We start from the raw sequence: 27,334 nt of genomic DNA, 5'->3' as shown, positions 1-27,334 counted from the left end.
TCACGAGGACACGTACGCCCAATGCTAAAATCAGCGTGTTTGGCCGACGGGCCAACAGATGGCGGTAGTGTGTAAACGTCAAACACGAACAAAAACGAAGCAAGCGCTGCGGGTAGCGGATTGGCCACCTAACATATTTTTGAATCGGCCGTTAAAAAGGTGGTCGATGGACAATGATGAGAGTGTGACGTCTGTTTGTCTGTGCTAAACGTGTGTATATGTGCACGATACGTGTAAAAAAGTAATATACAGCCTTACCAAATGTCAATCATTTTATTCCTTACCTCGATGGCCGCTCCTGGCAGAACCGATCATGGCCTGTGGTTTCCATAACCCGGGCTTCCTTCTCTTCCGCGCCATTGCGCTTGTTCATCGTCGAGTACAGGTTGAACATTCTGAGTTTGGTCTTTACATTAGAGACGTCACAAACGCGAACGATAATCTTCCGGCCACTTTTGATAACGGTATTGATTGTCTTGTACAGGGAAAATGACACCGCCGGATTGGCGTTCGTTGCTGGGGTGGTTGTGTTGTTGGTGGTAGTAGTGGTGGCGTTTGTCGTGGATGTTGTTTGAAAATTGGCACCCAGGATCAAACTATTACTCCTCGGTAACTTGCCGGGGGGTAAAGGTGGAAGAGAAGCAAGCGGATTAGATACGACAGGTTGATGGCTGTTGAAAACCTGTCGGTCGGAACTTGCGTGCGAGACCACCGGTGATAGAATTGGTTCGGTTGCACTATCCGACACAGTTGCAGCCGTTGGTACCGCAGTTGTCGGAGTTGATAGTTTTGTTCGCTGATGCAGATGAGTTCGCCTCTGCTTGGCGCGCACTTGTTCCGAATGAGTTTGTTGCGACTGAGATGATTGATGATGTTTGTTCGTTGTATCCTAAATAGGAGCAAAATATTGTAGGTACACTTGGCATGGCATGGAACGCCATCACTGAGTTTTGGTAGTTTGCGACAGAGCGTGACCAAATTCTGGCCGATGGGCATGGATCACGGATTGTGGGCAGCGATGGCAATTGGCGGTGTAGCTTGATGGAGCTACGAGAGTGTTCGCGGTGACATTCGAGGGAATCTCGGATTATGAGTTAATTTATCAAAACGGCAGTGTGACAGAAACGGACTAATTGGACGGCAGGTGTATCAGAAAATTTGTATGTCGGCAGTGCCGACTTATAGAAAACCTAATAAAGAAATGTTCATCTAATATAAAAGTGTTCATAATCAAGAACATAAAATTCCGTTAACTTTTCGCACGCTGAAAAACACACTGAAATGTGCTTAAAACTTTTGTTTCTGAATGGAAAATGTTGAAATTTTCAGAATTTTCCGAAAAAAAAACTTGTAAATATGGTCTAAGTGGTTCCGAATGGTCTTAGGGTGCCAAAATCATCCATTTAAAGAATATCTTGTTAAAGGGGCAGGATTAGTCCTTGATTCAATAATTTACACAAGTAGTTTCTTCGTTCAAAAAAAAAAAAAAAAAAAACTTAGCTTGACATGAAAATGTGTTCACTGTATTCTATTATCCATCCGAAACACAGGGAACACATTTTCGTCGAATAATTTTACGTTTTGAACAAAATTTGGATCAATTTTTTCACTTCAATAGATACTGAGGCTTTGAAATGTTTGATAAAAACACCAAACATTTAGCTGTTTAGGATCTAGATCGGAGAAAATTTGAAATGGAGTACCATCTAGCGTTTAAAAATTAATTCAGTTTTATACTTCAGATGACCCGTGGTATATTGCACAACTTTGCCGAACAAACCAACCTTCTGGCACATCAGTTTCTTGAGAAGAAAGTTTTTACAAAACTGAAGCCACCTAGCGATATATTTTTCATCGCCCTCAATCTGATTGAATGCTTTTGATCTGATAGCTTAGGAGTCATCTATGAATGACGTAGCATTTTAGGAGGAGGGGGTATTAACGAATTTGTGACAAAATTTGACAAGGATAGAGGGAATTCCTTAACTAGTGGATGTAGCATATATGCTTATAAGTAGTATAACATATAGTTTTAATTTTTGTTGTGAATCAAACACATTTTGTAAAGTTCAAAAGCAGCTTGACAGAGTATCAGTTAGTACCATGTCATTAAAATAAAGTAGATTGTTTAAGCAGAAAGTTAAAAGGCTGTTATTATAAAAATGACTTCAAATAAATATTTTGTAATGTTTGATAAGTTAAGGTTTTTGAATTTTCCACTGAAACCGGTCATTCATTTTCTTACTGTTATTTCCATTTATCCAAGCGAAATGATCTGCTGAACAACTTTGTCGAAGACACCAACCTTCTAGCCCATCAGGACTCGAAATAATGAAGATGGATTTTGAACTAACTTGAAGCGAGATTGAATTTGTTACCAGCGTCACCTAGTGAATAAATTCACAGTCATATTTGTCACTGCTATCGCCCTTGAAATGCTGAGCAACTTTGCCGAAGATACCAACCTTCTAGCTTATCGGGGTCTAGATATATTGAAAATTGAAGTAAATTTGTTACTAGCGTTATCTGGCGGATAAATTTCGAATTATATTTGTTACTTTTAGGTAGCCACTGATCTCCTTAACAACTTTGCTAAAGAAAACAACCTTCTAGCTAGGATATAGAAGATTGAAAGAAATTTGTTGCTAGTGTCACCTAGCGGATGAAATCTCAATTTAGTTTATTATTGACAGATAGTCCTTGCAGTGTAGAACTAGCCCTCGTGCGTTAAAATACACTCTAATAAAGATTTAAAAAAAAAAAAAAAAAAAAAGATAGTCCTTGATCTGCTTAACAACTTTGTCGAAGACAACAAGCTCGTCAGATCCATTAGATATCCGGTAAATGGATGATTTGGCCAATTTTGGCACCCCAAGACAATCCGGAATAACTCCGAAGCCATAGTCACAAGTTTTTCTGACCATGAACTAGTAGTTTTTTTGAATGTTCTGAAAATTTCGGAAGGAACACTTTTGCACATTTTGTGTGCTTTCCAGCATGTGAAAAACATGTTGGTTGAAGGAAGGTTAGAAATCTCTGCACAAAGCTAGAAATAGTTTCTGGAAGTATCCTTAGAAAAATCATGAATTGACAGGAGAATCCTATCAGTGGAGTAGAAATTTATTTGTGGAGGATTTACCTGAGACATTCTGTAAGAAATATCCGAATCAATTTTTAGAAGACTTCCAGCATCCTGATAAGCATAAAAATCCTGATAGACCTGCTTAAATAATTTCCTCATGAGCTATTCTTGGAAATCCTTTAAACTCGAATGGAATAAATTTTCTCTTCCAGAGATTCGTAGATAAATATTCCTAAACGAGCCTTTACAAATTTTTTTAGAGCATTTTATAGATTTTTTTCTGGAATTACTCCAAAAAATTTTTCTACTGGGGATTTACACATGATTTTTTAATTTTTTTCTTGCAGTGATTTGCGGAACTCGAGAAAAAAATATTGTTTTGGAGTGATCTAAGATTTGTACCCTAACAGTAAACTTTATAGAAGCTTGCATTAAACTACCTGAGATCATTCATATCGTTTTCAGGGACAAATTCCTGTTTGAATCATTAGTAAATGCAACATGTATAAGATAAAGTTTGTTATAATTTTAAACGAAAAGTAAAGTATAACACTCTGAAAAATACCCGATGCTATTGCTACGGCAGTTAAGTAGGAATCTTTTAAAATCGCAGACATCGCCTTTTAACTTTTATAGGAGTCATTAAGGGTGCAACTTTTAAAGGAGTCCTTAAGAGTGCCAAAGGAATAAATCAATGATCATATTAATGGAAAAATCTTCAGAAGAATCTCAGAGAATTGCTGGCAGAAACTCCTGGTACAATCCGAGCATGAAAAAATCAAATATAAAACTTAGATTTTAATTTACACAAAGACCCCATTTTTAACATTTTTTCAAAATTTCCCCATTGTATCTTGATAGAAAACAAATGATTATGACAAAGTTTCATGATGGATTTTGAATAAAAAAGTTTTTCAAATAACTTTTGGGTGGATTTTCAAAATTTTGATATCTTGTCGAAATGAATACGTTTTAAAGATAAAATGAGAATCTTGTAATTATTCTAAATCATAATCACTTCCATGATCACTGCTCTAGCGATATCAATTTTTGAGTTGTTTCAAGTTTAATGCAGAAATTAATAATAACATAATTAAATGTTTCATTTACATTAGTTATTCGTGATTCTCCATCAAGAAAATTAATTTAGTAGAGAGAAATATGGCCTATCCTTACGAAAACCTTTTGTTCTTGTGTGAGAATTGCAAAAAACTATTGAAAATTGCCTATTTTATTATTATTTTTTATTTTTGCAATAGGCCTGATTTAATTAGGAAATGACTACTCTAGAAAAGTGATCATGCTAACCATTATGATTAAGAATTATTTCAAGATTGTTATCCGAACGTATTTATTTTGACAAAAAACCAAAATCAATAATAACATGAACCAAAAGTTGTTCAAAAGACATTTTTTTCATTTAAAATTTCTCCATCATGCAACTTTGATCCAAACATCTGTTTCCTATCAAGATTCTATTGTAAAAATTCAAAACATATTAAAATTTTTTTTTGTGTATTTTTGAATTTTTGGTGATAGAAAACAAATATTTTTACTTCTTTCTCTAAAATCAACAGTTTTTAAACTAGAATTTTTCAAATAAATTGCTTGTAAAAACCCATAGGTAATTTTTAAAAGTTATTTTTGAGTCAAAACAATCAATTGGAAAATTCGATGTTAAACTATTCTACATTTTATTGGTCGGAACGTAAATTAGGGTGGCCCTTTGTGAAAAAAGATAATCCTAAAAAATGAAAATCAGTAAGTTTCAAGCTGAAGAAAAAAAAATTTCCAGCTCTCAAATTGATAATTTTAAAGCATTTTTCGTAAATTGAGGTAGGGTGGCCTATAAAAAATAGATTTTTGTGTCTAATTTATTTTTTTATTTCAGTTTTCTCAGCAAATTTGTTTTCTCATTAACTTTAGAGCTAATTGAAACGCATATTTTGAGGTCTGTAGATTGCAGTGCAGTTTTTTTTTCGTGAAGGAAATTTACTTGACATTCTTAGACACATAGTATCATCGTACCTAACACACGATATACGAATGCAAAATACAGACAAGCTGCGCAATAAAAAGTTCTCAAAGCGCTCGGAACAAAGTTTCTACGAGAAATTATCGTATAAAAAATTATCACGAAAAAAAGATTTTTCAGAACCTATCTTTGTTGTTAAAAAAATCATAACTCGCGAACCATAAGCAATAAATATTTGGGATCTTAGGCAAAATTGCTCCAAATTGGTTGTTCTAAAACATTGTATAGACCTAAATGAGTCAGATGAATAGTTTATATTCTGAACTCATTAACCATGCGGGCCACCCTAATTTCACATCACTGAAAACAATGGAGAAACTATCTCGAAGACATCATATATCTAAAACTGACGGTTTAGGGGCAAACATTTTTGATATCCTAGATGGCTTCGAGACCAATGTGCAATGGATCCAGAGGATTCGGTGTCTTCAATGAAAACACTTCCGCCTTGGGAAAACTTCAGGAGCCTTGCACAGCTTACGTAGCTAAGCTGGTAGCAACCAGACCACTTCTACATTTTCTCGAATAGCCTCAGTTCTATTGAAACACTCCGTTAGATGAAATCTGTTAGGCATGCATCTTACTTTCTTTCAAAAATAAGAGAGCAGATGGAGGCACTGGTCAAAAAATCATATAAGATTACCTCTGTATTGGGTCCCCTCACATTGCTTAACTTATGGCAATGGGAAGGCGGACTCTCTCGCAAAGGTCGGTGCTGAGGAAGGTGAGATTTTTGATAGAAGAATTTCACACGATGGTTTTTTTTTCATTTAGCACGTTAAAATTCTCTCCTTGGTCAGCAAAGCGATTGGTTAAATGGCCAACTGGGACGGTGGTTACATTCCATAAGTTCTAGAGTTTCCTTGCGAGCGTGGTGGAAAGGTTTGGACGTAAATCGAGATTTCATTCGTGTTATATCAAGACTTAAGTCCAACCATTTTTCACTATATATGCACATTTGGACAGGATTAACCTTGCGGTGAGCAATATTTGTAATGAGTGTGGTTCCGATTATGATGACATCGATTACGTAGTTTGGAAATGCCCGGATATTGGCTCCTTTAGAGCGCAAATTTTGGATATTCTTGCGGTCCGAGGTAGACAACCTTTTGTTCCTGTTTTCAAGGGGACGGACCTGGTGTAGTGGTTAGAACACTCGCCTCTCACGCCGAGGACCTGGGATCGAATCCCATCCCCGACATAGTCACTTATGACGTAAAAAGTTATAGTGACGACTTCCTTCGGAAGGGAAGTAAAGCCGTTGGTCCCGAGATGAACTAGCCCAGGGCTAAAAATCTCGTTAATAAAGTCAAATCAATCAATCAATCAATCAATGTTCCTGTTTGAGATGTGCTGGGCGATTTCATTTATATGGTCGCCATTTACGATTTTCTTCGCTTGTCTTTCTCCTGTGTTCTTCTCCAGTTTTTTTATATTGTGTGTTGTCCCCCTAGATCCTAGATTAATTCCGGGAGTACAACTTGCAGACTCATCATCTGTTTGTAGATTTCAAAGCAGCGTACGATTCAGTGAAGAGAAACGAGTTGTGGCAAATTATGTCCGAACATGGCTTTCCGGCGAAGCTGATTAGACTGATTCGTGCAACGCTTGATGGATCAAAATCAAGTGTGCGGGTGGTGGACGAGATTTCATCATCGTTCGTAACCTTAGATGGATTGAAACAGGGTGACGCTCTTTCTAACTTGCTGTTTAACATAGCACTCGAAGGTGCTATCAGGAGAGCCGGTGTGCAGAGAAGCGGTACCATTATCACACGTTCTCATATGCTCCTTGGCTTCGCGGACGATATCGACATCATCGGGATTGACCGTCGGGCAGTGGAAGAGGTGTTCGTGCCTTTCAAGAGGGAGACAGCGAGAATCGGGCTCACGATCAACACCACAAAAACGAAGTACATGATAGCTGGTGGTCAACGTGGGTCCGGACGTGTTAGTGGTAGCGAAATGGTGCTAGGTGGTGATAAGTTTGAAGTGGTGGAAGAATTTGTGTATCTTGGAACACTAGTGACATGCGATAATGATGTTACCCGCGAGGTGAAAAGACGTATTGCAGCTGCGAGTCGGGCTTTCTACGGGCTCCGTAACCAGCTGAAGTCCCGTAGCCTGCAAACGAAAACAAAACTCGCGTTATACAAGACACTGATCCTTCCGGTTGTCCTTTATGGCCATGAATCATGGACATTGAAGGAAGTCGACCGGAGAGCTTTCGGGGTGTTTGAACGTAAAGTGCTGCGAACAATACTCGGCGGTAAACTAGAAAACGGCATCTGGCGGCGTCGCATGAATCACGAGTTGTACCAAGTGTATAAAGAGGTGGATATTGTCAAGCGCATAAAACACGGCAGGCTGCGTTGGGCTGGTCACGTTGCCCGTATGCCGGAAGAACGACAAGCAAAGATAATATTCAACAGAGAACCCGGACGAGGCCGCCGACTTCGTGGTAGGCCGCGCACACGATGGCTTTTTGCGGTTGAGGAGGACTTAAGGGCACTTAACGTTCAGGGCGACTGGAAGCGATTGGCCCAGGACCGAGCCCAGTGGAGAAGACTCATCCATTCGGCGCAGATTCATCGTAGCGAATTGTAGCCCATCAAGTAAGTGTAAGTGTTGTCCCCTTTGTGTTGGATTGAGGATCCAGCCATCCGGCAGACGAATACCAGCAAGAAGTTGGTACCAACGTCATGACACGATTCAGCTACCACCGGATAAGCTGCAGAGAGCCCTTAACTCAATACTTATCATGCCCTTCTTTCCCAAAATTGTGACCATTAACCTCGAGTTGCTACGAGTAGCCTGGCTCCATCCTGTACTAACTGATTAAATGGTTCAATGCGATTAAGTTTCAAATAAACGAACAAAATCATTGACTGCAAAATTGACTGTGACTGACCGAATTGACATGAAATTTGTCTTAGGTTAATTACTAGAAGATTCCTGGGAGTGATTCATGGCGGAATTCAAGAAACGCTTGTGGATACTTCTAAAGTTTGTTTTTTCTTGAATAAAAAAATCCTACCAAAGGCAGTTTATGGTGTTATTTTTACGGGAATCACTGGTCTAGTTTTTGGAAACCTCGTGTCATGACTTCTGTTTTAATCCTTCGAAAGCTTTAGCAGTTTTGTGAGAGATCCCTTGACGAATTTTTGTGAGAATTCCTGTAGAAAAAATCATAAACGTTGTAAAAATATCTCGTCGCTGTGACGCAAAAAGCATCGACGGTGCACAGATCTAATCTCGATAAGTTTTTAGAAGATTTTTTCCATATAATATTGTTGAAATCTCTTCAACTGTTCAATTTACGATCGTGAAAAAGTAGCATCGCATATCCATCAATCAATCATTTCAATTGCCACACTAATTTGCCACCCGCATCTAGCCTAGTTCTTGTTAACATATATGAAATATGGTTCAGCGTCAGTACATAAATTCTGAACGTATGACATAAAATGCACGTGTTGCCACCATTCTGTTCAAGGGTGTCTGGGTAAAGCGTTAGCAATTTGTTGCTACACACATTCGTTGAGTACCTATATGGCACTACAAAAAGTCGTTTTTCGCCGAAGACCGCGGCAAGAACGATATGAAACACACGCCAACTCAGTATAGAAACATTTGCAGCAATACAACGGTAAATGCGAAAAACAATTTACATAAAGTTGGAACTATCTATAAATTGATAATTTTGTTTTCGAAGGTACTTTCCAATATAATGAATATTTGAATATGATGTACTTCTTATTTCTACATATTGACTGGTCAAAAGTACAGAAAAAAGACAACTGTCCCTCGGGGCACCATGTGTACATTACGGATTATTGCATTGTTTGCTCTGTCCCTACAAGTAAAACGTGGAAACCTCTCATCACGTTCGGCGGAATGTGACAAGGAACGAAAATCGATACTGTTCACACTAGATTTTTAATTATTTATTGCGCTCCACATTCGCTCCGGCTCGGTTTCTCCCTCCCATAAACTCCACACGCAGCACTTTTATGTTTCCTGTTGGCGTGAATGGGATTTGTTTCCGCAATTTTCGAATCCCATTATTCATCGGTGCAAAGCTGCAAATTATAATCACATTGCTAAGGGGTTGGGATATTGGAAACTTGCACACGCACGATTTAATTGATTTTTGAATTTTCAGGTTTACCATGCACTAAATCTAGAACAATTGCTTCTTGCCGTAGCTCTTCTTCGAATTAGCACTCTTTATACTTTTCATTTTTTCGAGTTAACTTCACTTTTCATCACTTCCGCGCTTATCCAGGTTCGAAATCTTCCTAATAAATTTCGCATCCAATTTAGCTTTCCACGTTCCGTCTTGACAGGTCATCAATCACACTCTCGCGCCACGTTTAAACTTCTCCAAATGTTCTTCCTTCCAGCTCTTCACAGTGACAACAAACGCGCAGAACTTCACGATCCCGAAGCAGGAAATCTAATTCGACTGGAGAAACGTTTTCTCCGGCGAAGGATAACGCGCCCGTTTTTCACCACCGTTCACGATGAAATGAGACACTGCGAAATCATGACCGGCTGACTTACCGACAAAGACCTAGCGAGATATAGGGGCTTCCGTTCCACCACAGACAAACAGACGTCACACTATTAACATCGATTAACTTTATAACGGTTGATTTGAATTTATGGTACGTTGTCCATGCTGACGTTCACCACTACCGCCACCTGTTGGTCCATCTACCAAATACAGTAATTTTAGTAATTAGACTTTCATGCTCCAATGACTATGATTTTCATCGCGACTCGTTTGGAGTGTTACGTATGTTTGTCTGTGTTTTTCAACTGTGGGTTTTGTGTGTGGCTTCCGCGATGGCTGGCTTTTGCTTCTGCCTAGCTACAGGCTACTGGAAACGTGGAATCGTAATGAGTTGAAGTCAGTGCACATAGCGTGGGTTTACTTTTTCCTGCACAACAATGTTAGCATTACATAGGGACGAATCAGTACCCTCTAGAATACCTTTGTGGGCTGCATTCAGATAGGGAACCGGATCCTATTCTTGGCACTTTTGAATCTCTTCGGCAGTAGGGTTTTTTGAAAGCAACAGAGCTCATATTTGGCCACACTATGCGTCGTATTGAAGCGCTTCATATTGCATAGTATCAGACAATTCGGCCGAGAATACCCCCCATGCTAAAGTGAATCATGGAAGTGCCCAAGCGATTCTGCGTTGTATGAATTGATTGTAGACGAGTATCTACATTGTATGACAATAAGGGTCTAGTTGCCAACATAGATCTGATAAATCTCTCATTACAATTATGTGTTCAAGTATAAAAAATTGAAATGCTTGTACTACATTTATCCATACATGCAAACCACTGTTTCTTTCCTAGATATGAGATTTGAAAAAAAGGCTTATTGACAACTACTCAGTGATGGACGGATCATAGTCTCCCCTATGACAGAATTAAGCAATGTCGGGATTCCATCGTCCATGTACCTACGCACAACTCACTAGAGTAAAACCCAATTCGAAAGGTAGGACAGAAAGTTATAATACGCTCTTTCCCATAGTATTAGGTTGAAACCGACCCGCTGTAGAAAGCACTAGTTCTTGAAGCCAGTTACCATCTGTATAGCGTTAGTGTTATTGTTAGTACCTGGGTAGAGGTGAATAACAAAATAATGGTAAAATAAGAACAAATTTTGCAATCATATGTAGTTTAACCATTATTATGTTATTAATATATGACATAAATATCTCATCAATAGTAAAACATACAATCATAGCAAAATTTGTCATTGGTATGTTATACTTGAAAGTCATGTAATAACTAATCAATAACAAAATATACTATCATGGTAAAATTTATTTGTGCAAAAATACTAAAAAACATTAAATATCTAAAGAATAACAAACATCGCCATCACAGTAAAATATGTCATTATTTTGATATTTGAAAACTTTATTTAAATAATTCATGAGAACAAACCAACATCAAATTTTGCCATAATAGCTCATTTTACAATTCGTATGATATTCACTGAAGATTTAAAAAACAAATGCTTTTTGCAGGAAAGCAAAAAGTTTATTTTTCAATCATGCAAAATTTAGATATTAAAGTCAAAGAACTAAAGTTACCATTATTTTGATCTACTCGTGAATAGCTTATTTAGTTATTATTTTGTTATCAATATCTAAATAATAACATATTCTGTTATATACGGTTGCCTATATTTTTGCTATTACTTTGTTATTACAATGGCAAAATATGATATTATTTAGTTTTTTTGCCAAACTTTATTATTATTTTTGTTATATTATCTCTTATTTCAAACAAACAAAGAACAAATTTTGCTATTCAAACATTCAATTTTAATGGTAAGTTTTGTTATTCTTTTGCAATTCTCCTCTACCCGGGAATACTAAAAAAACATTAAATATCTAAAGAACAACAAACATCTCCATTACAGTAATATATGACATTATTTTGATATTTGAAAACTTTATTTGAATCATTCATGCGAAAAAAAACAAAATTAAATTTTGCAATAATAGCTCATTTTACAATTTGTATGATATTCACTGAAGATTTAAAAAGCAAATGTTTTTTGCCGGACAGCAAAAAGTTTATTTTTTAATCATGCTCAATTTAGATATTAAAGTCAAAGATCTAAGATTACCATTATTTTGATCTACTCTTGAATAGCTTATTTAGTTATTATTTTGTTATCAATATCTTAATAATAACATATTTTTTTATTTACGGTTGCCTATATTGTTGCTATTATTTTGTTATTACAATGGCAAAATATGATATTATTTAGTTTTTATTCCATATAAACTTAGTTATTATTTTTGTTATATTATCTATTATTTCAAACAAACAAAGAACAAATTTTGCTATTCAAACATTCAATTTTAATGGTAAGTTTTGGTATTCTTTTGCAGTTCTCCTCTACCCGGGTAAGCAAATTCAGGCTTTGCCCTTATCAAACGATAAATGTCGTGTGAGCAAAAAATTATACTATTGATAATCGTTTATCATTGTGCCTAATAATATGTAGATAAATTATCTAGCAATTACAGAAAACTTAATAAAGTAATACGCACTTAACACTAGAATTATATATAACTTATGAATGTCGCATTCCAAAACTGTAGAATAAAATTTAAAATTTTGATTAAATTGACTTTCACTTCCACTTTTCACTTTTGCACTGCCTTTAAAGACATAACTATCCCGTATGGAATATGTCGGCATTGAGAAAATGACGATCAAAGTTTGAAATTTGTCTTCTTAAATGAATGCTTTTATCAATTCCATATCAGGAAATTCAACAACTAAACGATCTACTTTTCCTACCAAAAGAAACAGTGCTGAAAAGTACTACTTTACAGAACTAACGGTAACGATCGACGGATTTCACGCCAACTCGACACGCGATTGGCAGCACCCCTTCAGAATTCAATGAAACTTTCTGGATGTCAAAAGTATGTGAAACTAAGATACTTTGCATATCTGGTTTTTTCAAAATCTATCTAGATTAACATATGGAAAGGGTCAAAGTTTTTTTTTTTACTTTTTTTATAAACCCGTATAACTCAAAAACGATAAGACCTACAAAAAAGTGTTGTATGGTTGACTGTCGTGAAATTTCCTGACGTTTCAGAAAAAAAAAATGAAAAAACAAAAAACATTTTCTACACTGAAAAAAAAATGATTCAAAACTTTAAAGTCGATTTAAAAAAAAACGGCCAATGAACAATATGTTAAAATGTCAGAGGAGTTGGTGGAATTGTTTGATAAGGTTAAAACTGTCCCTGGTACCCGAAAATATCATTGTTTTATGCCTATTAGTGAAACACAAATTGCAGCCAAACGGTATACCAATTCAGAGGATGAACCAAAAATATTCAATTTATTCAGTAAAGCCCAAAAATAATGTAAATTTTCATGTGCAGATACTACGATTAAAACTCATTTATCACTTGAAAATATGATACTAGACTATTTAAAGCGAAATAAAAATAAAATAAAAAATTCATTCTGGACTTAAAAAACTCGATGTTAGAAAAACTTTTTTCCCTAAAATATGCCCAATTTGCAATGTATGGATGACTTTTAGTAAATTTAATTACGAAACTTTTTGCTTAAGGAAGATCAAAATCTGAAACGGCCCTTTTTTTTAAATCGACTTTAAAATTTTGATTTTTTTTTTCAGTGTAGAAAATGTGTTTTTATTTTTTTCAATATTTTTTTCTGAAACGTCAGGAAATTTCACGACAGTCCTCCATACAACACTTTTTTGTAGGTCTTACCGTTTTCGAGTTGTACGAGTTATAAAAAAAGTATAAAAAACTTTGACCCTTTCCACATGTTAGTCTAGATCGATTTTGAAAAAACAATGTATGTAAAGTATCTTAGTTTCACATAGTCTTCCCACCCAGAAAGTTTCATTGAATTCTGAAGGGGTGCTGTCAATCCCTTTGTCGAGTTGGCGTGAAATCCGTCGATATCGAAAAGTAACACTTTTCAGTACTGTTTTGGGAGTTGTCCAATTAACATCTGATTGCTTCTATAGGTTTTTTATCGAATTGCTGTGAATATTTAGATAACTGAACCAACTAGCCTATTTGAAGATTCGAATTTAATCGGGTTCGGATCGTCCAACGGATATAAAGTTAACTGTGAGGGATACAAAGTTGAAATAGGATCGTCTTTTCGACGTAGAGGAATCAGAAGAGTTTGTTAGTTCACTCTCGACAAAGACAAAAGCTTTATGCGACAGTTCAGCACAAAGTAATAACTTATATATTGTAGAAGAGTTGTATGAGGCGTTTTAACTAATCAGTCTTTGAAACGGCTTAATTGTTACTACGCATGGAAGCTCATGTAAATTTTCTTGAAATAAGTTTATGCTCAATGGCATTTTTCGTAATTACAAAAAAAAAAAAAGTTGTAAGCAACTCGTTTCAAAACTCGTTTTTTTCAGCACTCGTCGTATTTAGTCAACTCGGCGAGCCTCGAATGATGAATGTACGCTGGTGCTGAAAAAATTAACTATATTGCAATTTGTTGCATAAATAACTATTTGTGCTAAGAAAGCATTATCAACTTTGTTAATAAGTATTCTATATAACATAAACAGTTTGAATTCTGTGCTAGCTGAAGCATATGAATCGCCATTCTAGCTGGTAAACATGCTTGCAAGTTGACTAAAACCGTTCAATAATGCATTTTCAACTGCCAACAACAATTTATTGGTGCTTGAGAATAAAAAATGTTCCGCAATGTAAATGCTACTCGCCTTGCCTCAGTAACGCAATGTTCATAGCTGGGGCTTTTTTTAAATATTTTTTCAACACTTTTGAATAATTTCTTTGAGAAACCACTTATCTAAAATCACTTCTTGGGTTATACTCGTTCTTGGCCCTTAAGCTTAATGCACGTTTCCGGAAAATTCAAATTAATAATGATAAAAATAATATCAAAAATTAATATGGAGAAGTATTAAATAATATCTTATTAAGATATTATAAGATCAAAACAATATCTGGCAAGTTTATTGATTGACCAACAAATCAATATCAAAATATGTATGATCTGACAAATGGCGAAGAATAAAAATAATCAAAATGCCGGCAACCAGAAACGAACCCTCGACCATCTGATCTATATACAGTGATGCCAACCAATCGGTTATGACTATCAGGAGAAATAAGAGCATGAGACTACTATTTGCTCCCAGCAGTTGTTCTGACGTCACACTGTTCAGTCCCGCCATTTTGCTGTTGAATGTGTTTTGTTTCATGTCAAAGAACTAATTTTGATCTTGTTTACATATTTTCAGATGTTGAGCTAATGCGCTGAGATTTATAAAATTTTCGAGCATCTTTTCAATATCAAATAGAGTTATGCGATCATAATTTGTTCGTTTTGAGATGTGTATTTGATTTTTCCGTTTGCCCGGGATCTAGAATATTTTTGGTAAGTGCAATGCCAGTAATTGTGAGAACGATATGACTTAAAAGGACAGTCAGTATATATTGATAGAACTTTTTATAACTTCAGAAAGGGTAAATTCCAAATTAAAGTGTTAGTTGCTTGTTGCTTATCTTTTACAAATACGCGTTATTCGACTACCACTTGTAGCCTTCTTCAGTGCCAGTTACTCGTATCCATTAAGTGGCTACAAGTGGTACACTGAAAATATATATTGTTTTATATTACGAAATCGTTCGTTTGAACTACGAAATTATTCGTTGTTTTCTGCAACGAAACAGTTTCGTAAAATGTATTCAACCAGCTTCGTAATATGATTCAAGCTCGAAATCAAAACAAACAATGATTGTTATAATGTACTAAACATTTCGTAATCGAAATTCGTTTGTTTTGTATTCAGAACGAACATTTATACGCGCTGCGGTCGTGTCATGTTGTATTTTACGAAATGTGTCTACGAAAGCTTTCGTTGCAGAAAACAACGAATGATTTCGTAGATTAAACGATCAGTTTCGTAATACAAACAACACGATAACGCACATCTACGAATTGTATATCGTACATCTTACGATTATTTCGAAAAGTCACTGAATCGCGAAATTCTGTCAAGTACAAATAATTCGTACAATGAATGAAAATAGCGTTATATGTACGAAATCTTGTTTTACGAAATGGATTTTGGATACGAAGAGATGTTTTTAGTGTAGTCGAAATACGCGTATCTGTCAAAGATAAGCGATTAGGGCAGTACAAGGAACTCCAATATATTTTTTGTTCCTCTATTGAGATTCTTTGAATATTTATTTTGCGCAAAATGATTTGGAAGATTGAACACATACATTTTTCATTCATAAAATTTCAGTTTAAGCGCAGTGAATCTAGTGGCTATTGTGAATTAAGTGTTAGATTTGGAACACTTGTTTTCATATGAAATACAGAAGAGATATATTGGACGGTAATAAAAAGCGTTGAACTCTACTACATGTAGCATCTACTCAAAAACAAAATCCACAAAGTTTACTACATTTTTGGTATGAATAAAAAACCTTTCGAGCATGTAGTACCTACTACTTTCGAACATGAGCAGAGACTGATGCAGTACTTTAAGAAAATTCTATTCAGAGTGCAGAGTGATGCTACACGTTAAGAAAATTCAATTCAGAGTGACACTTGAAATCAATATATCATGCATATATGTCAAATTTGTCGCTTATCCACACGACAAATCATGTGAAAATACTAATATTACTACATTCCCGCCATATGTACATCGCGTTATCGAGCATGGACACTTATTCATGTAAATTGTGTAATTTGACACAATTTGAAGTATGAATTTGCGTTAAATCTAGCATTCCTTTTATGTACATGTGAATTTTATGATAATGATTACAAAGATTGTTTTAAGAATTTTGTAATTTTAGCTAAAAATAAATAATAATTAAAATTAATAAATTGATAAATTGATTGGAAACAAAATAAAGGTTAAAGAAATTTCAAAGCGGAAGTGTCCATGATCAAACTGGCGAATGCTGTCCATGATCAAAATTGACGAAGGCTTTAGAACAAAAACAAGTTTTTTCAAACTTTTGAAATAATGGTGCAAAATGTCATAAAACAAAGTAAATAGTAATCGCGTTTCGGTAGAGGGGTTAATGGTTATTGCATGCAATTTAATTGAAAATTTGGTCAAACTATTGAAAACATTCAAATGTTTCTAAAAAACTGCAATAACACGTATAAATGACACATATTTTTGTGAAAATCGAGGAAATTAATAAATGTAAATTGTCATAAAAGATCAAGCAAAAAATATGTTCAACCCGTTTTGCGGGAAATGAAGTGGTAAATCAGCAAAGATTTTTTTTCCTATGATCCATTTTACTCCATGGTATGATTTAGAGTACTCTCCCCTACACCTACACGTCAAGCTACGTATGGTTATTCAATGGAATCCTAGCTACGACAGTTTTCCCTCCATGTAGGGCGGTTCAACCCACTGGCCTCCCACCGCGTTTTCTCAGCTGTATTCTGATTAAATCAATCTATTTGGCTGACACGACAAGTTCCACATAGATAGACACTAACTGTGCAAGTAAATTGAAGTAATCCGAATTCACTTCAACTGACAAGACGCGGCGGGGGAGGCTAGTGGGTGGTGGTATGCGCCTGCTGTTGTATCACAATCCCCGGTTGGGACCACAGATGTGCAAAAAGTTTCCCATCACAGAGCAAGAAAAATTGAAATGCTGCGGGCTCTGACATTTTGCTTTGTTTTTCCATGTGCTTTACTTTCTAATGACTCTTGAACTTCCATTTTTAACCAGATTCCAGCGGACGGACGAAGGATGGGCAAGGTGTACTGTGCAAATATGAGTGCTATATGTGCTTCGCTCAGGTTCCAGCATTCCATTCTACGGTCTGGTAAACTCGACATCAACATAAAGCACACCGAAACAAGTCTAGCAGATATGCATCTTGGAGACTCTTGACTACGACGGTACTTCTCATGTAGCATATAGATATATAAATACATATGTGAGGCGTGTTTCAAATTTATGCATTTCGTTCGGAACACGCACGTGCGAGGACGCATTTGGGTCGTTAAATTGAAACTGGTATCAAATCACTGGTTCATGTTGATATCTACGTTGTTTCACATGTCCTTTGCCGTGTTATTGAAATGTGAATCCTTTGTATTCTACCTCCCACCAAATGATTACTATACAAGTGATAAACTTTTTTGGTTTTTTTGTTTATTGCTTAGAGCAACGCGGGGCAACTTTAACAGTTGAAATAAAATATATACCACACAGTTTATCTTTGATCTATTGACTACTGTTCTGATCAAAAAATTTACAGTTATTACTGTTTTAAAATTGATTGTCTTAAACAATTTTTTGCCCCATCGTTGGAAGAATATTTTCGCTCACTGAAGCATTGAGTATTAATATTTTGCAACAGACATACTTAACCCTCTAATACCCAACCCCGCCTTTAGACGGGGTACACTTTGGAATTTTGCATATTTTTTCGTAGCTCGGAAATCGAAATTATTTTATTTTTGGCTTATACCTTGACTCATAACACGCATATAAGAAAAGTTTTTTATGACTTTTGAAACTTTTTTGTATTTTTAGAAATTGTTTGAAAAATTGCATTCTTATATAACCTACAAATGCCTGGGCTTCATTTAACGTGTAATATAAAAAATCGTACCTTTTATATTTTTCTACGATTAACCTATCACAAACGAAGAGCCTGGTGGTATTAAAATCATTTCAAACCTGTTTTTCCGTTAGTTACACGGAAAATAAAATACGCTCCGAAAAAAAATTAAAAATTTAATATTTTTCAAAATACCGTAACAATTAAAATTTTTATTATTGCCAAAAATCAACAACTAGAGAAGGCTTCAAGAAAAAAAGAAAAAAGCTAGGGATGTTCAAAAATAAAAATTATAAAAATCAAAAACCAAAACTTAAAAATTTGCGAATAAAAATAAATAAATGCCCAAAACGTGTTTAGAACGATTTTAGATAACGAAAAATAATACTTAAATCGAAAATAAAAATTTGGGTATTAGAGGGTTAATGATATAGGGAGAGATGCTATTGTGCCAGACACAGAAGCCTCTAAATTCGTAATTCAAAATGCTATCTTGTGACTCATTTATGATCTACTATGGACCAAAAGCGTTTTCCAAACACTCAACTAATTCATAATTTTTGGGGTGGAAGTCTCTTAATTAAATTTAAACCATTCCTAACGTTTGTTTTGAATTGAGCTGGAAATCTTCTCTTGCCCTACTCGAACGTTTACCCCACTTTACCCTACATCAATCCACTAGACTCGGCATGGTAACATGCCTCAAGCAGATTCGCCCAAAATGGTAGGTGGGTGTTTATCCGGTATTATAACCTTTTCCAGATTCATATTTTTCTCCACCTTCTCGTTTGTTTCGCCTTTCATCGTTTCGCGCAGTAGCGATTTTTGGCATTCAAAATACTCTCGAGTGGTGGTCGTAGGCAAAATGCCACCGCGTAGGAGTTACACCCAGTCGCAATAGGTAGCTCAATTATCCATCCCAAACGTATCTACTATAGGGAGGAGGGAAGAAGCTTTTTGTTCGTTTGTCCTTCTCGGCACACGCGCGATCAGGACACCCACTTGCCTAAGAAGTTTGGCAAAATTTGCTGGAGCTGTATGTACTAACATTGAAGTACATTTTATGTACAGAATTGGAATTGTAGAGGTGAGTTGTGGGATGTGTTTTTCAGGAAAAATCACAAATAATTTATATTATTCATTTTTTGTTCAGTGACGGTTTCACACTTAAGTAGGGTTTTGTTACACAGTATAATAATAATTAATATTCGCCGACGTAAATATCGGCTAAATACCATTATTTGAACGTATGTAATTTCATTCGATGAAATCCAATTTTCTACAATATTCCGCTTTAAATGTAAATGAGTGACATCGAAGTGAATACAAACAAATCCCTCTTGACCATCAACACATAACTTGTTTCCAATTTATCAATACTCCTTCAATGTGGTGAGATGACTGAGAGGATAACTCGCTGAATCGTAGTTCAAATTCCATTCGATTTTTTTTTACTTTTATTTTGTTCCTTATTCAAACAGGTCTATCGATCGCTAGGCCTATTTTCAACTGCCTCCGGCTAGTTTTAGTACGTTTAAAAGATGTAATTGTACATCATATGCGCGACGAGAGTGATGTGCAACTAAAATGACCGCACATTACAATTTATTTATTGTTGTGTACTTTGGGTATTTCTAAATTAAAGTGATAGTGAAATACAAAAAAAATACATATCAAACAATGTTTTCAGGTCAATAATGGGAAACAACCCGTGAAAAAGTATGCTAAAAAACACGCTCTGATCAGGCGGGTTGCAATTCTAGAAATAAAAGAAAGTATGTGAGATGATGTCAATTCACTTTGAAGTGGAAAATCATAAAATTCAAGCCATTATATGACAACATCTAAAGTGGTCCTCTATCCGCAATTTAGAACCCTATTGGTATCTGTCACAAAATGGTCAGAATTATTTTATAATTCATGACGCGGTATTTATCACGAATGAAAAATCATGAATTTTGAGCCGTCGATAGGTATTAGTGCATGACATCCTAAAAGTAGCCCTTTAGGGTCCAAACCGTTACCGATATCCGGTGACCATGCAAAATGACCACAATAGTTTCCAAACTGAAACAGGTTATATATTATATCAAACTAGTGGTCCCGGCAAACTTCGTCTTGCCATCAAGTTGGCTGTTGAAAAATGCCATGAAATATTTATCCCAAACAAAAAGACGTATTAATTCGCTTCCGTTTAACCGATTTTTTCCGAAAACATTCCTTAACTATTTCTACACCTGGACACGTCGGAACCCTTAAAGAAGACAACAGTGAAAGAATTGTGCAAATCGGTTCTCCCGTTCTGAAGCCATTTCGTGACATACAAACACCATTCTATTTTTGTAATTTTTTGATTGAGTTTCTACTGTTTTCTTTATAACTTTCATTTCTAGCTTTTTTTCCCAATGAATTCGGACCTAAATCCAGAACCATCAACGGATTAATTTTTTTTAAATACAACTAGTGGTTACTATAGTTGTAATGTACCATTCGATTGGACTATGGAACAAGACGTACATTTTTCCATAAAATCGACCTACGCTCTATTTTGGAGGATAAATCACCTCTTGTTCAGCCGATTTGTCAAATTTTATCTTTTTATTTTATCAAAAAGTTATTTAAAAAATAGGTTTTCGTAAAAAAGAAAATCAGCCTTTGCACCAATAGTTGCCGTCGTATTCCAATAGTGGATCAACTGATGGGTGCAGATTTTTAAATAGGTGTATAAACATGAACAAGTGTCGCAGAGTTTAAGTTTATAGTTCATTCGAAAGAGGAAAAAGTGTCAAACTTATGTAAAAATCAGTTATTTTGTTTGAAATTACTAGCATTATTACCGAACGTGTTCTAGTTGTTGCGAACTGCCAAGGATTCGTCCTCGTCCGGTTCCAGATAATTCCCTCAGACCTTCGACCTTAACCATCAAGGAGGATCCCTTCTCAGCACGGTCATTCCGGTCTCGTCCTGGGTCGTGTCGACTACGCCAATGAAGGAAGACGCCTGTCCACCGAAACCATTCCAGCAACGCCCGCTGGATGCAGCCAATCCACCTATTCAGCAACCCCGAGCTGCCTCGCTGCGAGTTTCTGGTCACACGGTAGTGCAGGAGCAGCCGTGTGGGCCAACGCGATGAAGAAGAAGAATCGGTAGCTGCAGCAGCAATTCCCAAACTCGCTTACACGCCACACAAATGTTCGACCCACACCCACACGCCACACAAGGGCCAATGAAATGTTTAAAAATGTGAAAGTTCCCTGTTTTCATACTTTGTTCGTGAAGCCCCTCCGATTACCCAGTAACATACCGACCCTGCGACATAGTTCAGGGGTCTCTTGTTACTGAGCTAGTTTACCGGGAGTGGTTGGAAGCCATGAGCTCTGTAGGGGTTCCCAAGGGAGACTCGGAAGAGTTATATAGTAGAAATATAAAGTTGAAATCTCGCATAACTTATGATCTCGCCCCAAAAGCCATTGGTAACCATGTGTGTAGCTCGTTGTTTCTGAGCAATTGAATGGATTTACATACTTGTTTTTAATTATGAATCGTGGTGTATCGCTAACCAGCCGAGTGGAAGTTTAACAACTACCGAAAAGCTAAACATTACATATACTTTGCAATTGGATTAAATGGACAAATTGATGTGAAGTTTTGCGAAAAAGTTACACGTCTTCTCAGTGAGAATCGAACGCACGACTCCCTGATCTCTAGTTAGGGCGCGTTACCCCTACGCCATGAGAGGACTCATGGACGCAGAAGTTAACCTGAATTCGATTTCAGCTCAATAATCACGTGGCCCTTTTTCGCAAAGTGCACTTCTTTCGGAAGAATTAGATGCCCATCCAAACACAACGCTTTCTATTTATATCCAATGCCTAGCCCGAGAGCGCATTATATTTTAGGTATTGAAATAGCACACTACACTAGCCAGCAACTGTGCTGGCTGAGGTTTCTATTGTGTGGGCTTCGAATGGGTCGCGACGTTCTCAAACGACCGGTTACGGAACATAAGTCTCGATAAATACTTGTTTTTAATTACCACGATTCATAATTAAAAACAGAGTGCAGTGAAAAAGTGTATAGTATTTGGCGGTAAGTTCAGTGTGGCGACGGAAAAAAAGAGCATTACATCCAGGTAAAATCGTTCATTATTATTATTTACTCACCTATTATCATTTGAAACTAAATACGTGCCAGGGTCGAAAATTTAATTTTCGATTCGGGAAGTGTAAAAACATTTCATATATCCATTTGATGTCTGGGTGTTTTTATGCGGGGCTTACTGTATATGAAAATGACCTCAGAATGTGTGTGTATTTACTGCCATTCTTGAAATGGGTCGTTGGAATTTCAGTAGAGCTATCACCTTTCATCTCCCGGGCTAAAATTGTCTGCAGATATAAAGATATCGAAGGGTATCAAAAATACATGCATACAATTTTCTTCCATAAAAGCACTGCCGGTCAGTGGGAGGTGGATTGTACATACACACACACACACACACACGATTCATAATTAAAAACAAGTATTTTTCGAGCAACGGACTCATTGTCACTGAGAAGACGTGTAACTTTTTCCAGCACAGACTTTCATTCGACGATCTCATCCGACCAATTTTGGCCAACAGTGCATCAACGAGAAGAGGTGAAATCCTTGAAATTATATGTTAATAAGAGTCGATGTTGGTGAGCTTCACTTTAAATCTAGAAGATTAGTTTTTACGTTCGAATTTGTTATTGATGCTCTACGACTAAATAAACAAAATTTTTATACAAAAAAAAAAAAAAAACTTTCGTTGACGTCAAAAGATTTGTTTAAGGACTATTTGTTATTATGTTATTATCTTTTTTGCTTCAGTTCTATACAATTTGTACTGGCAACCTAATTTGTGTTTTTTTCGGAAAGTTTCATCAAAATCGATTAAATGATAGCAAAGGTACAGAATTTTGAAACAATGATATCGGCAGCCAGTACTGTAAAGATTATTTACGCGTTCAGAATAATATTACGTATTTTTTGGTAGATGACCCAGTAAACAGACGATCGTTTATTATAGGGTTGAGGAGTATAACGGTGGAGGTGATACACGAACATTTTGCATGCATCCTAATGGCGTTTGTATGGATATCACCTAAAATAATAATAAATTTCGAATTTTGAAAGACTTCTTGAATTCAAAAATAAAGAACAAATTACATTAAGATGTTTTACGCTCGCTGAAATTTTTTACTGAAAAAAATCTAGTATAATTCTAGATGATATTCTTGTGAGAATTCATTGAAAAAATCCTGAAGAAACAAAATCTCGACTTTGATCATAAATCAATGAATGTAATGTATGGATGGGTTTCGCCATTTATTTCAATTTGTTGCAAGCTTAGCTTGTTTTTACCAAGTGTAACATTTGCAAGGTTTGGAACATTTGCCAGCAATTCTATTACATATTTCGTCCCGGATCAAGTTTTCGTTCTCCATTGGGTGCTACCCTACTCGAATGATTTCGACATTTGAATGACGCACTAAGAAGTAAACTTATCAATTAGATTGAAATTACCGGAATTCTACACGATAACGGAAGCTTATGTGGGCTAGTGAGCTGTATTGGTAGCGTATACGGTTTTCATCCTTCCCACGTCACTTTGTTCATTATATGTACACGTATCCAGCTCACACATATCAACTACATACATATTTCTCTATATGAATCCAATACCCACGTTCGCACACCGGAAACAAAAGGTGAAAGTTCATTGCTCAAGTCTGCTGTTGCTCCCCGTCACATTTGCATAGCTTTAGTGGTGCGGCGTTCATCAGTGAAGGCGGTGGCCGTTTCTGTACCACCAACTGCAAACAGCAGAAAACGCTTCCGAGAACGAATAGCTACATGCATTTTAAAACTCTATGGCGATTAGTATAATGTGAAAAGATAGATGCTGATCGGGATTGATTTACAACTCTTATCATTCCCTGTGACTGACAAATACGCGTAGGAAGATTAGCACCGGGTTCAAGCTACAAAGTAAAATGAATCATGAAATTAAATTTGAGGAAACCCACAAAGGATTTCACGCGTTTAGTTTCACAAGGGCGTATCTGCTATTCGGGATTTATCTTCACTAATTTTATCCTCAAACTTCATCATACAGTGGGGCGTCTAACAAATTCATACCCTTACCATATGTACAGTATTGGACAAAACATTTGCAACTTTTTCGATTTTCCATACAAAATGACCAACTTTGGTAAGCTAGATCTCAGTTATTTATGGACCGATTTGAATAAAATTTTCAGAGAACATCAGATATAACTTGAATTTTAACATATATTTTTGAATATTTTTTCCAATCACGAGTTTATAAGTTATAACGGTTTAACTAAAGTGTAATTTTCGACGAAAAATTCAAAACTATTTATCTCAAAATCTGATAGCCCTACACAAAAACTGTCTTCAGCAAACTTGTTCATCTCGTTAACATCTACAACTTTGCTGAAGATACCATGAAGCTATTCCTTCAAAATGTTTAGTTATATCACTTATAAAAAATCGTCAAAAAATTCACTTTAGTCAAACCGTTACTGCTTTTGACCTTGTGATTGGAAAAATCACTCAAAAATATATGTTAAAATTCAAGTTATGTCTGATATTCTGCCGAAATTTCATTCAAATCGGTTAAAAAATAACTGAGATATAGCTTACCAAAGTTGGTCATTTTGTATGAAAAATCGAAAAAGTTGCAAATGTTTTGTCCGATACTGTATATCTCAATTATTAAGTAGAGCGCAAATTTGTCGTGTGGACAATTAAGTTGTTAGGGGTATCAAGTTTTTTTTTACATATCCTGAATCTACGTTAAAGATTAACCAGAATCCAAAATTTTTGGTTCCAAGTTGTTGGTATCCTAGAACTATTTGAAAAACTTGTTGAAAGTTTATGTTTTTTCCAAGGGTCAGCTGTCATTTTGTGAAGTCAAGTGTCATTGAGTTTATAGGTTTCAATCTGATTGAATCATTTAGAATAATAGAATCAAGATATTGGAGTGTATAAAATTACACACAGAACAATGGACTCAATGCAACCTGCAAACAATAAAAACAAAACATTTTTTTTCAACACTAAACAAACCAATTTAGGCCACCATTTTTTTCAGAAAATTCTGCCTTTTAAAGACTGAAGAATTGATATTTCGATCATCAGTAATCAGCTTCAGCTTTAAATCGCTCTTTTCAAATAATTGAATTTCCATTTTCAAAGACCACTGGCCACCGTAGTTTTCAACAATCTAAAAAGCTATTATGCTAATATCCCCGATTGGCTTTGGTTTAAGGAGTGACATAATCACCGGAGCGTGTTTTGCACAATATATAAGAGCAACAATTTTCCTCCCCATTTAAGTCAACGCCTCCTCAATCAGCGTCACGCTTTGCGGTCGTACTGTTGTAACAGATTTTCCTATCAACCCTTTAACAATAACCACTTCTGGCTGCAAGGCAATCGGTTACGACACAACAGTAACAGCAGCAGTGCAGCATATTTTACGTGCAGCACTTGGTGCACAATGTGGCACCGAGAGAGAGAGAGAGAGAGGTGACGATGGATACGGATCACTGAATATGGGGTTACCATTTTCTGGATGTAAACACTCAACTCACATCGTGAATATGAATAATTCATTCCGTTTTCGATGCTTATGGGTTTTGCCAAAAGAAGGTACTCATACGAATATATTGTATATGTTGATGAGCGTTTGTTCTCAAAGCAGTAAGTATTACTTTCGAATTTTACAATTAGGTTATGCGATATAGAATTCAACATAAATTTTTCTCTTGAAACAATATAAATTCTTGTTAGACTTTGATAGTTCCAAAAGAGACGTACTTTTGGATACAAAATGCGTTTTCACACGGACATACGCAGAAAAAATATAAGTAACGTCGGTCAACGTAATTTCTAGTTATGCATCAATAATCCTGTGCAAATTTCCTAATATCCTCAGGAATTCCATAAATGAGGAGCCCAAATGAAAAGGGGGGTAGGTTTTGAGTTAAGTATTCTAAAAAAATCGATTGTTTCTAAGCTCTACAATCGCATTTTAGGTGGTTTCGTCCAACAGAAATAAATTAGAAATACGGTGGAATTCCAGGAGAAACTCCGGAAAAAATCCGGGAAAAACTCCGGAGGAATTGCGAAAGTAACTTCTTTGGAATTTCCGGTGGAGCTCCTAAGAAATTCCCGAAAGAACTTCGAAGGAGTGCTCGGATGAACTCCAAAGAGGAACATCGAGGCATTCACGGCGCAGCTCCAATGGGATTCTAGGCGGAGTTCTGAATGAAATCCCAGGAGCTATTTCTACCGGAATTCCCCTGAGGAATTCCTGGAGAAAATGTCCCAAGGTATTCTTGGGGGATATCTTCGGAGGAATTTTTGAAATTCCCGTTGGAAATCCTGGAGGAGAAGGAATCCCCGGAGGAATTCCTGGAGGAAATACCGAAGAAATTTTTTAATGAAATTTCCGGCGGAATTTCCAGACGAAATGCTCGAAAGAATAGCTGTTGGTTATCCCCTGATGGTGAAAATCTCCGGAGGAGTTCTTTGAGATGTCTCCGGAGAAATCCTTGAAATCTTCGGAGGATTTCCTGGACGAAATCCCCGGAGGAATTGCTATTGGAATTCTCCTGCGGAATTATTGAAATCTCCGTAGGAACTCTTGGAGGAAATCTTCGGAGAAATTCATAGTGTAATTCCCCAGCGCAATACCTAGAGGAAAACTCCGAATAAATTCTCTGACAACATCCCGAAGAAATGTCTAGAGAAAATCCTCTTAGGAAGTCCCCAAAAGATGTTCTGGACGAGATCCCCAGAGGAATTCTTGGAGAGAATCATTGAATTCTAGGGGATATCCCCGAAGAAATCTCTGGAGAAACTCTCCTGAGGAAGTCTCTGGAGAAAATCCCCGGAGGGAATCCTCAGGGGATCCCCAGAGAAATACCTGGAGATAATCTTTGGAAACATTTATTAATGAATTCCTGGTCAAAATCCCCGGAGGAATTGCTACTGGAAATCCCC

General features: G+C 36.2%; 1 protein-coding gene across 4 annotated transcripts in view; it reads right to left on the bottom strand.

Moving 5' to 3' along the window:
* LOC5575842 overlaps positions 1-27,334 on the bottom strand; it is a 165,260-nt gene that overhangs the window by 76,966 nt on the left and 60,960 nt on the right. For 2 of the 4 annotated variants that reach the window (XM_021847251.1, XM_021847253.1), the window contains exon 2: positions 285-889. The exons of 1 other annotated variant lie outside the window; for it this stretch is intronic. In XM_021847251.1, the coding sequence (XP_021702943.1) occupies positions 285-889 (605 nt within the window). Of the gene's footprint in view, positions 1-284; positions 890-9,287; positions 9,676-27,334 lie in introns of those variants that run through there. One more of the 4 variants, XM_021847252.1, reaches the window with a different exon arrangement.

The sequence above is a fragment of the Aedes aegypti genome, chromosome 2, assembly GCF_002204515.2.
Source record: "Aedes aegypti strain LVP_AGWG chromosome 2, AaegL5.0 Primary Assembly, whole genome shotgun sequence".
Lineage (NCBI taxonomy): Eukaryota > Metazoa > Arthropoda > Insecta > Diptera > Culicidae > Aedes > Aedes aegypti.
Note: the sequence above shows the minus strand (reverse complement) of the source record. Positions and strands in the feature narration are given on the sequence as shown.